The sequence below is a fragment of the Xenopus tropicalis genome, chromosome 3 (genome assembly GCF_000004195.4).
Source record: "Xenopus tropicalis strain Nigerian chromosome 3, UCB_Xtro_10.0, whole genome shotgun sequence".
Classification (NCBI taxonomy): Eukaryota; Metazoa; Chordata; class Amphibia; order Anura; family Pipidae; genus Xenopus; species Xenopus tropicalis.
Genome location: NC_030679.2, coordinates 152,385,252 through 152,397,759, shown reverse-complemented (window position 1 = coordinate 152,397,759; position 12,508 = coordinate 152,385,252). Strand labels below are relative to the sequence as shown.

At 53.6% G+C, this 12,508-nt stretch overlaps 1 protein-coding gene across 1 annotated transcript in view; it reads right to left on the bottom strand.

Annotated features, from left to right (window-relative positions):
• The window catches only part of ephb4 (EPH receptor B4), a 39,532-nt gene extending 35,935 nt beyond the window's left edge, over positions 1-3,597 (bottom strand). Inside the window, exon 1 of the mRNA XM_031899636.1 lies at positions 2,761-3,597. Coding sequence (XP_031755496.1) covers positions 2,761-2,812 — 52 coding nt within the window. The 5' untranslated portion in view covers positions 2,813-3,597. The remainder of the gene's footprint in view (positions 1-2,760) is intronic.
• Positions 3,598-12,508: the final 8,911 nt, after the last annotated feature.

Here is a 12,508-nt window from a genome sequence, read left to right as displayed (position 1 = left end):
TATATTATACCCCCTGTATCCCCCATATGCCTGTATTCTGTATATTATACCCCCTGTATCCCCCATATGCCTGTATTCTGTATATTATACCCGCTGTATCCCCCATATGCCTGTATTCTGTATATTATACCCGCTGTATTCCCCATATGCCTGTATTCTGTATATTATACCCGCTGTATCCCCCATATGCCTGTATTCTGTATATTATACCCCCTGTATCCCCCATATGCCTGTATTCTGTATATTATACCCGCTGTATCCCCCATATGCCTGTATTCTGTATATTATACCCCCTGTATCCCCCATATGCCTGTATTCTGTATATTATACCCCCTGTATCCCCCATATGCCTGTATTCTGTATATTATACCCCCTGTATCCCCCATATGCCTGTATTCTGTATATTATACCCCCTGTATCCCCCATATGCCTGTATTCTGTATATTATACCCGCTGTATCCCCCATATGCCTGTATTCTGTATATTATATCCCCTGTATCCCCCATATGCCTGTATTCTGTATATTATACCCGCTGTATCCCCCATATGCCTGTATTCTGTATATTATACCCCCTGTACCCCCATATGCCTGTATTCTGTATATTATACCCCCTGTACCCCCCATATGCCTGTATTCTGTATATTACACCTGCTGTACCCCCCATATGCCTGTATTCTATATATTATACCCGCTGTATCCCCCATATGACATATGATAAGGAGCCAACAGTATAAATATCTCTAGGAAGCCCCCTCAGATGGATTAGCTGTGCCCATGTTACATCTCCACTGCCCACCTCGCCCCAGTGATACACATTCTATACCCCCTTGCCCCCCCAGGTACAGTTTGATGCCTAGAAGGGGCCACTTGGAGCTTGTATTTACTATTACTGCATCCAATGTACTTGAACTTCAAGGACTTTGGTCTTTTATCAACCCAAACTACCTGTGATACACTTACTATACACATACTATAGTGTTCACTCATTATATTCAGTATGTAATAGTAACAACTAGTAACATATACTTGCTACATACAAGAGGCTTGATGAAGAGCTGGATGTGCCGCTGTTTTCATCATGTTTGTATTTATATACTTCCTACATACAACATATTGCATTATGTACATAACATGTCTTTCCCCTTATATCTCTGCTATACACACTGTACATACTATATACTTACTATACCTTTACTCATTCTATTACACACTATCATTATACTGACTGTATCTCTCTGCTATACACAGACACAATACATATTATCTGATAATGATACACTTACCATATCCTCTGTGTAATGTTACTCTGTGCCCTGGGCATGTACTACAGAGGGCAAATCATGGTTTCTGTGCCCCCATACACCCCATATTACATACCCACATACCCCCATATTACACACCCCCCATATTACAAACCCACGTACCCCCCATATTACATACCCACATACCCCCAATATTACATACCCCCCATATTACATACCCACATACCCCCCATATTACATACCCACATACCCCCCATATTACAAACCCACATACCCACCATATTACATACCTACATACCCCCAATATTACATACCCCCCATATTACATACCCACATACCCCCCATATTACAAACCCACATACCCACCATAATACATACCCACATACCCCCCCATATTACACACCCATACACACCCAATATTACATACCCCCAATATTACATACCCTCACACACCCCATATTACATACCCACATACCCCCATATTACACATCCCCCATATTACAAACCCACGTACCCCCATATTACATACCCACATACCCCCAATATTACATACCCCCCATATTACATACCCACATACCCCCAATATTACAAACCCACGTACCCCCCATATTACATACCCTCACACACCCCATATTACATACCCACATACCCCCATATTACACACCCCCCATATTACAAACCCACGTACCCCCATATTACATACCCCCAATATTACATACCCACATACCCCCAATATTACATACCCCCCATATTACATACCCACATACCCCCCATATTACAAACCCACATACCCACCATATTACATACCTACATACCCCCAATATTACATACCCCCCATATTACATACCCACATACCCCCCATATTACAAACCCACATACCCACCATAATACATACCCACATACCCCCCCATATTACACACCCATACACACCCAATATTACATACCCCCAATATTACATACCCTCACACACCCCATATTACATACCCACATACCCCCATATTACACACCCCCCATATTACAAACCCACGTACCCCCATATTACATACCCCCAATATTACATACCCCCCATATTACATACCCACATACCCCCAATTTTACATACCCCCATATTACATACCCACGTACCCCCCATATTACATACCCACATACCCCCAATATTACATACCCACATACCCCCAATATTACATACCCACCATATTACATACCCACATACCCCCCATATTACAAACCCACATACCCACCATATTACATACCCACATACCCCCCATATTACAAACCCACATACCCACCATATTACATACCCACATACCCCCCCATATTACACACCCACCCCATATTACATACCCACACACACACCATATTACATACCCCCCATATTACATACCCACACACACCCCATATTACATACCCCCCATATTACATACCCACACACACCCCATATTACATACCATATTACATACCCCCAAATCACATACCCCCCCCCACTCTATACATTACCTTCTAGAGCCAGCGAGATGGGGATCCACAGGAACAGCAGCGAGAGATCCATGGGGGAGTCAGAAAGATCCAAGCAGATCACAAACACAATAGGGAGGTGAGCAGAACCCCCAAACCAGCCGGACACCCCAACACCGGGGGGGAACCCCAATGTCAAGGGGGATCAGCGTCTCTAATCCATGCAGCACCCCTAAACACAAGGGGCAGCAGGGATACCCTTAATTCAGCCAGGACCCCAAAGTACCAAGGGGCGCAGTACCCTTAATTCGGCCAGGACCCCCCCACAATAAAGATGTCCGGTACCGGTAATCCAGTCGGGACCCCCAATACAGAGGGGTGCTCAATCCAGTCGGGACCCCCAATACAGAGGGGTGCTCAATCCAGTCGGGACCCCCAATACAGAGGGGTGCTCAATCCAGTCGGGACCCCCAATACAGAGGGGTGCTCAATCCAGTCGGGACCCCCAATACAGAGGGGTGCTCAATCCAGTCGGGACCCCCCAATACAATCCAATCAGGACGGGGAATTACACAGACGTGCGGCCCCCTTAACCAAGGCAGGACCCCCAAAGCTAAGGGCAGGCATTACTGTGCAGCCGGGGGGTTCCGCTCAGCACTATCCCAGCAGCCCCCACTCCGGCAATGTCCGAGGGTCCCAAGCAGAGGAGGTGCCGCCGCTCCCGGGAGTGTAGGGGGCAGGGAGGAAGGGACAATTCGCCCCAGTGAAATCCGCGCAGCGCTTCCCTCCGCTCCGTCCCGAACTAACTCTCCGCTCCCCTCACTGCCACTCACTCGGGCAGACTGGGCGGGACTAGGCGGGACTGGGCACGCCCATCTCCACCATGATTGGCTGCTGTCGGACCTTTATTCGTGAGCCGCCGATTCGCTACACCTTGGGGGCGGGGCCAGATCTGACTGACTGGGGAGACACAGAGCCACCGACTGACAGAACCACTGACCGACCGGCTGAGGGGCCGCCGCAACAGCAACGTGTGTTTTACACTATCTGTACAAATATAATTGCCCCATGCAGGCAGCCGGACTGGGAGCTGCACCAATGCCTGAAGCACTGATTTTTGGCCACATATTGGTCGGGTAGGGCTGTGTGAGGTACCCCTATGGGGCAGATAAGCTGCCTGAGGGGGCTTCAGCTCGAATCTGCCCCTGTATGATGTAATATGATGGAGAGAGTGATATTCAGTTATTGTACTGTTTGTTAGGCAGCTCTCCAGTTTGGAATTGCAGCAGTTATTTGGTTGCTAGGGTCCAGTTTACCTTAGTAACCGGGGAGTGGTTTGAGAGGGTGACAGATATATGAATAGGAGAGGGGCTGAATAGAAAGATAAAGAATAAAAAGTAACAATAACAATAAAACTGGAGCCTCACAGAGCAATAGGGTTTGGCTGCCAGGGTCAGTTATCCTGTTGCTAGGGCTCCAATTACCTTAGCAACCAGGGAGTGGTTTGGATGAGAGACTGGTATATGAATAGGGGAGGGGCTGAATAGAAAGATAAAGAATAAAAAGTAACAATAACAATAAAACTGGAGCCTCACAGAGCAATAGGGTTTGGCTGCCGGGGTCAGTGACCCCCATTTGGAAGCTGCAAAGAGTCAGAAGAGAAAGCAAAAACTATAAGAAATAAATAATGAAGACCAATTGAAAAGTTGCTTAGAATTGGCCATTCTATAACATATTAAAGGTAAACTATCCCTTTAATACAGAGCCAGTGAGCAGCATTTGGCGCATTCGGTACCGAGGGACCATACACGGACTGGCGGCCTCCTTTGTAGCCTTTTCTCCGAGCCAACAGCCCAAATGACCAGTACAGGCCGCGGCTCACCCATGTTCCGGCATCTCCGGCCGATGGAACAACTGACATCCAAGGTACAAGGTTATTGGTTATGGGGGTTGCCCCAGTGCATGCTGGGGGCTGCCATAGTCACTATTAATTGGGCTGCCGGATACTGGAAATGGTCAGGGGAAGGGCCCTACATGCCTATGGGGCCCCACTGTGCACTACAGCATGCATGGCCAGGGGCCGACACTCGGATCATTCATTGAGCCCCATAAGGGCCTGTTGGAGGAGGCCACTGAGATTGCAAGCCCAGCCCAGACTGTATCCATCAGCTCTCATTGGTGCCCCAATTGCAGATGCACGGCTTATGCTTGTCCCATGGTGCAGAACCCTAGTACTGGTGTGTGGCCCCCACACTGACCCCTCACTGCCTGCAAAGCTCATGAGTCTGCTTTATTCTCCTGAACCCCCAGCCCCCCACTATAAGGGCATTCTAGGGACTTAAATATTAATGGTTACAGATATATAGAAACATTGGGGTAACAGTCACCCTGCTATAGTTCCAGGGGTACCCAGGGCACAAATAAGCACTCACCCCAAATCCCCCCCTAACTGGCCTTCAGGCTGGGCCCCCTTAGCCCATAACAGGGTTACAGATATATAGAAACATTGGGGTAACAGTCACCCCGCTATAGTTCCAGGGGTACCCAGGGCACAAATAAGCACTCACCCCAAATCCCCCCCTAACTGGCCTTCAGGCTGGGCCCCCTTAGCCCATAACAAGGTTACAGATATATAGAAACATTGGGGTAACAGTCACCCCGCTATAGTTCCAGGGGTACCCAGGGCACAAATAAGCACTCACCCCAAATCCCCCCCTAACTGGCCTTCAGGCTGGGCCCCCTTAGCCCATAACAAGGTTACAGATATATAGAAACATTGGGGTAACAGTCACCCCGCTATAGTTCCAGGGGTACCCAGGGCACAAATAAGCACTCACCCCAAATCCCCCCCTAACTGGCCTTCAGGCTGGGCCCCCTTAGCCCATAACAAGGTTACAGATATATAGAAACATTGGGGTAACAGTCACCCCGCTATAGTTCCAGGGGTACCCAGGGCATGTATGGGAAGGGGATGTATAAGGAATATATAGGATTATGGTGTATAAAGGAGGAGGATGGAGCTGAAGGCACAGAGTTACTCAGAGCGCCCCCCCTTTCCCATTACGGAATCCCCCCGCAGGAGGGGCCCCAGTAACCTGACTCTGGGTCGGGAGGTGCCCGTACGCGGCACAAAGCAGGGAAGGAACAATGCGTCGGACCGGCCGGGACTGATACAATGACAGGAGGTGGCACAAACCCAAGTTCCTGGGCACAAAAGGGAGAGGATGACAATAAAATGAGAGGGACATGGGATAAAGGTGTGGGGGCCGCTCCTCTCTCCCTGCCCTCTGGGGCGAGTTCTGGGCCCAGGGACCCCTATTGGTACCTCACATTGTGGGGGTGTCCCTATTGTCTGTCCCTTGCAGAATTCATTCACTCACCTGCATCCTAACTCTTAGGGGCACCCTTACTCAGCTTGGTGGCACCCTTACTCAGCTTGGGGGCACCCTTACTCAGCTTGGGGGCACCCTTACTCAGCTTGGGGGCACCCTTACTCAGCTTGGTGGCACCCTTACTCAGCTTGGGGGCACCCTTACTCAGCTTGGGGGCACCCTTACTCAGCTTGGTGGCACCCTTACTCAGCTTGGTGGCACCCTTACTCAGCTTGGGGGCACCCTTACTCAGCTTGGTGGCACCCTTACTCAGCTTGGGGGCACCCTTACTCAGCTTGGTGGCACCCTTACTCAGCTTGGTGGCACCCTGGAGTTGTGTAAATAGCATCACAATCCCTATTTATCCGCTATACTCGGTAACACAAGTGATACAAATACCCAACTAATTGCCCCATAGATGTTGTACAATTGGGCATCTTGACAAATAGGTAACCCCCCCCCAGCCCGAGGGGGAGTCGGATCTCCCAGTGCCCCACACAGCGCTGGTTGTTCCTGCTGGCACCATTGCGTCCCATACGTGGGACAGGGATCTGGGCTGTGGGTTGTGAGCTGTGTGCCTGTCGCCCCCTGCTGCCCACAGTATGAACTGCAAGGGAGCCAATTAGTGCATCCATCACTTAATTTACTAATTTACCCATCACTTAATTTACTAATTTACCCATCACTTAATTTACTAATTTACCCATCACTTAATTTACTAATTTACCCATCAGCTAATTTACTAAGCGTGACTCAGTTAGGGATGGGCCTCGGCTTCTGTCAGTAAAGTGGGGCAAGAGGTGAGGTTTGGCCCCATAAGCCCCAGGGATTCACCCCCAGGAGTAGCTAACCCTGAGCTAATGCCCCCAGACTGAGAATGAACCCTATCACATACCCTGTGGCCCAACTGACATTTTCCCCTGTAATGGGGGCTCCTCATGGGTCTCTTGGCCAAATCAGCCCAATGCAGGGCGAGAACGAGGGGCCCTTACACCCATCTCCCCAGTGAGGGGCCCTTACACCCATCTCCCCAGTGAGGGGCCCTTACACCCCTCTCCCCAGTGAGGGGCCCTTACACCCATCTCCCCAGTGAGGGGCCCTTACACCCATCTCCCCGGTGAGGGGCCCTTACACCCATCTCCCCGGTGAGGGGCCCTTACACCCATCTCCCCAGTGAGGGGCCCTTACACCCATCTTCCCAGTGAGGGGCCCTTACCCCCCTGTCTCCCCAGTGAGGGGCCCTTACACCCATCTCCCCAGTGAGGGGCCCTTACGCCCATCTCCCCAGTGAGGGGCCCTTACACCCCTCTCCCCAGTGAGGGGCCCTTACACCCCATCTCCCCAGTGAGGGGCCCTTACACCCCATCTCCCCAGTGAGGGGCCCTTACACCCATTTCCCCAGTGAGGGGCCCTTACGCCCATTTCCCCAGTGAGGGGCCCTTACACTCCATCTCCCCAGTGAGGGGCCCTTACGCCCATTTCCACAGTGAGGGGCACTTACACCCATCTCCCCAGTGAGGGGCCCTTACACTCCATCTCCCCAGTGAGGGGCCCTTACACCCATCTCCCCAGTGAGGGGCACTTACACCCATCTCCCCAGTGAGGGGCCCTTACACTCCATCTCCCCAGTGAGGGGCCCTTACACCCATCTCCCCAGTGAGGGGCCTTACACTCCATCTCCCCAGTGAGGGGCCCTTACACCCATCTCCCCAGTGAGGGGCCCTTACACTCCATCTCCCCAGTGAGGGGCCCTTACACTCCATCTCCCCAGTGAGGGGCCCTTACACTCCATCTCCCCAGTGAGGGGCCCTTACACCCCTCTCCCCAGTGAGGGGCCCTTACACTCCATCTCCCCAGTGAGGGGCACTTACACCCATCTCCCCAGTGAGGGGCACTTACACTCCATCTCCCCAGTGAGGGGCCCTTACACCCCTCTCCCCAGTGAGGGGCCCTTACACTCCATCTCCCCAGTGAGGGGCACTTACACCCATCTCCCCAGTGAGGGGCACTTACACTCCATCTCCCCAGTGAGGGGCCCTTACACCCCTCTCCCCAGTGAGGGGCCCTTACACCCCTCTCCCCAGTGAGGGGCCCTTACACTCCATCTCCCCAGTGAGGGGCACTTACACCCATCTCCCCAGTGAGGGGCCCTTACACCCATCTCCCCAGTGAGGGGCCCTTACACCCCTCTCCCCAGTGAGGGGCCCTTACACTCCATCTCCCCAGTGAGGGGCACTTACACCCATCTCCCCAGTGAGGGGCACTTACACCCATCTCCCCAGTGAGGGGCCCTTACACTCCATCTCCCCAGTGAGGGGCCCTTACACCCCTCTCCCCAGTGAGGGGCCCTTACACTCCATCTCCCCAGTGAGGGGCACTTACACCCCATCTCCCCAGTGAGGGGCACTTACACCCATCTCCCCAGTGAGGGGCACTTACACTCCATCTCCCCAGTGAGGGGCCCTTACACCCATCTCCCCAGTGAGGGGCCCTTACACTCCATCTTCCCAGTGAGGGGCACTTACACCCCATCTCCCCAGTGAGGGGCACTTACACCCATCTCCCCAGTGAGGGGCCCTTACACTCCATCTTCCCAGTGAGGGGCACTTACACCCCATCTCCCCAGTGAGGGGCACTTACACCCATCTCCCCAGTGAGGGGCACTTACACTCCATCTCCCCAGTGAGGGGCACTTACACTCCATCTCCCCAGTGAGGGGCCCTTACACTCCATCTCCCCAGTGAGGGGCCCTTACACCCCATCTCCCCAGTGAGGGGCCCTTACGCCCATTTCCCCAGTGAGGGGCACTTACACCCATCTCCCCAGTGAGGGGCCCTTACACTCCATCTCCCCAGTGAGGGGCCCTTACGCCCATTTCCACAGTGAGGGGCACTTACACCCATCTCCCCAGTGAGGGGCCCTTACGCCCATTTCCACAGTGAGGGGCACTTACACTCCATCTCCCCAGTGAGGGGTCCTTACACCCTTCTCCCCAGTGAGGGGCACTTACACCCATCTCCCCAGTGAGGGGCCCTTACACTCCATCTCCCCAGTGAGGGGCCCTTACACCCATCTCCCCAGTGAGGGGCACTTACACTCCATCTCCCCAGTGAGGGGCCCTTACACCCATCTCCCCAGTGAGGGGCACTTACACCCTTCTCCCCAGTGAGGGGCACTTACACCCATCTCCCCAGTGAGGGGCCCTTACACTCCATCTCCCCAGTGAGGGGCCCTTACACTCCATCTCCCCAGTGAGGGGCACTTACACTCCATCTCCCCAGTGAGGGGCCCTTACACCCCTCTCCCCAGTGAGGGGCCCTTACACTCCATCTCCCCAGTGAGGGGCCCTTACACCCCTCTCCCCAGTGAGGGGCCCTTACACTCCATCTCCCCAGTGAGGGGCACTTACACCCATCTCCCCAGTGAGGGGCACTTACACCCATCTCCCCAGTGAGGGGCACTTACACCCATCTCCCCAGTGAGGGGCACTTACACCCATCTCCCCAGTGAGGGGCACTTACACCCATCTCCCCAGTGAGGGGCCCTTACACCCCTCTCCCCAGTGAGGGGCACTTACACTCCATCTCCCCAGTGAGGGGCCCTTACACCCCTCTCCCCAGTGAGGGGCCCTTACACTCCATCTCCCCAGTGAGGGGCCCTTACACTCCATCTCCCCAGTGAGGGGCACTTACACCCATCTCCCCAGTGAGGGGCACTTACACCCATCTCCCCAGTGAGGGGCCCTTACATTCATCTCCCCAGTGAGGGGCCCTTACACTCATCTCCCCAGTGAGGGGCCCTTACACCCCTCTCCCCAGTGAGGGGCCCTTACACTCCATCTCCCCAGTGAGGGGCACTTACACCCATCTCCCCAGTGAGGGGCACTTACACCCATCTCCCCAGTGAGGGGCCCTTACACTCCATCTCCCCAGTGAGGGGCCCTTACACCCATCTCCCCAGTGAGGGGCCCTTACACCCATCTCCCCAGTGAGGGGCCCTTACACCCCTCTCCCCAGTGAGGGGCCCTTACACTCCATCTCCCCAGTGAGGGGCACTTACACCCATCTCCCCAGTGAGGGGCCCTTACACCCCTCTCCCCAGTGAGGGGCCCTTACACCCATCTCCCCAGTGAGGGGCCCTTACACTCCATCTCCCCAGTGAGGGGCACTTACACCCATCTCCCCAGTGAGGGGCCCTTACACCCATCTCCCCAGTGAGGGGCCCTTGTACCCCTGTCTCCCCAGTGAGGGGCCCTTACCCCTGTCTCCCCAGTGAGGGGCCCTTACCCCCATCTCCTCAGTGAGGGGCCCTTACACCCATCTCCTCAGTGAGGGGCCCTTACACCCCTGTCTCCCCAGTGAGGGGCCCTTACACCCATCTCCCCAGTGACGGGTCATTACCCCCCTGTCTCCCCAGTGAGGGGTCCTTGTACCCCTGTCTCCCCAATGAGGGGCCCTTACCCCCATCTCCCCAGTGACGGGTCATTACCCCCCTTTCTCCCCAGTGAGGGGCCCTTACACCCATCTCCCCAGTGACGGGTCATTACCCCCCTGTCTCCCCAGTGAGGGGCCCTAGTACCCCACTGTCCCCTGGCCTCCCCCCCATGTCACCCAGTAGCTCCCAGTTAGTGACAAGCCCTGTGGCTGCAGGAAGCCACTGGGTGGTGTGAGAGGAAATCGGAGGATTTGGAATGTCCCACTCCGGACACTAGCAGGGGGGGGGCCACGGTGCAGACATCCTGAGGTCACTGACATTGGGCCGGGAAGTGGCAGCGGCACCACAGAAACATTAGTGTCAATGAGCGGCGGCACTTTCACTTCTTGTCCCAGTTGGGCTGGACTGAGCCAGTGTTCCCAGCGGTACCGGATACTGGAACTGTTCTTACTGCTGCCAAACTGGGGCGCTGTTCCAACAGAACCAAACCGAGGGGCTGTTCTTGCTGCTGCCCAGTTGTGGTGCTAGTGGTACCAGGTTGGGGCACTGTCCCTAGGGCTGTGATTGGTGGAGGACAGGGGGCTACAGCTGTTTATCAGCACTGGGCCGGCTGAGACAGGAAACACACAATAGAATGGGGTCAGATGTGGAATTTAGGGGGTCACATGACCTCATCTAATAAGAACGAGAATCATAATGCTTCCTCTTGTTATGATTAGGCTCTAACGAGGCGGCCCACTGTGCAACACGCTAGGGACCCAATAATGGAGAGAGGTTCCTAAAGGGCCTAGAACTTCAGCTCTGAAGGTTTTCACGGTACCTTCTGCTCCAGCTGCCCTTTGCTCTCCCTTTAGTAACACACATTAACTGCCCCATGTTAGGAGGGATTACGTTGCCCTGACCCCTGCCCGGACTGCAGATCTCGTGCCACCTGTCCCAAGCCTCTGCCTGTTTTATGGATTACTGTGAAACCTGACTCTGAGTCTGGACCTAACGTGGCCGTACATGGACCAATAAACATCTCAAGGGTCTGGGTCGCAACATATTGCCCTCTGTATGGGACACTAGGGACTGTCCTGCTAAACGATATCCAGCCAAATTGGTCCTTGACAAACAGGTCAAATATTCCCACAGCCCAGTGATTGGCTCTGCCTGGTTTCGCTTAGTGCGTAGGTGGCCCAATAAGCCAGAGATGGTTGTGCCTAGCAATGGACGCTTAGCGGCCTCACCTCTGTTTCTGAACATATCCCGCTACTTCACTGGAACCTACTGTAGTAGTAGTGTTTGTGCAGAATCAGGTCCAACAAATGCATCAGGCTCCTTAGTACATCCCAGGGTAACTCTGCAAGCTTTAATCCACCTCAGATCCTCAGCACCAAGCTTGGGTTCCCTGCATCTGCCCAAGCTTCCCCTAACCACATGCTTGGGCCAAAGATCCATTTGTCCTTTGCTAGGGGTTCTGGATTCTGCCGGGGCTTCCTAAACCAGCTCTTCATTCAGTTCTGAGGTCACCCCTCCCAGTTTAGCTCTGGGTAGGACAGGGGACCTTTTCATGAAGCATTCCCTTGGGCAGCTGGTCTTTGGGAGAGAGAGGACCAATGGGTAAATCAGCTGGTTTCTTTGCTTAAGGGAAATCTCAGACGTCCAAGTGGTGTCTGCAAGGCCTCCTCCAGAATACTGCACTTTGGTACAGTCACCCATGGAACAAGCAACAGAACACCTGGCTTCCTGGCCCAAGGGCGTGTCCGGTGACCGGTGTCTCCTCTGGTGACAACAGCATAATCCTATTGCATATGGTTCTACTGGTACATTGGCACTGTTGTCTATCAATCCATACGACCGTGCCAGACATTCCTGTCTCTCCAACTTCTCTGAAAAACTTGAGTTTGAAGAAATGTGGATGTTCTACCTTCTCAATGACCATAGGACTGCGGTATTGATCGGGAATGTGGATGTTCTACCTTCTCGATAACCATAAGACTGCG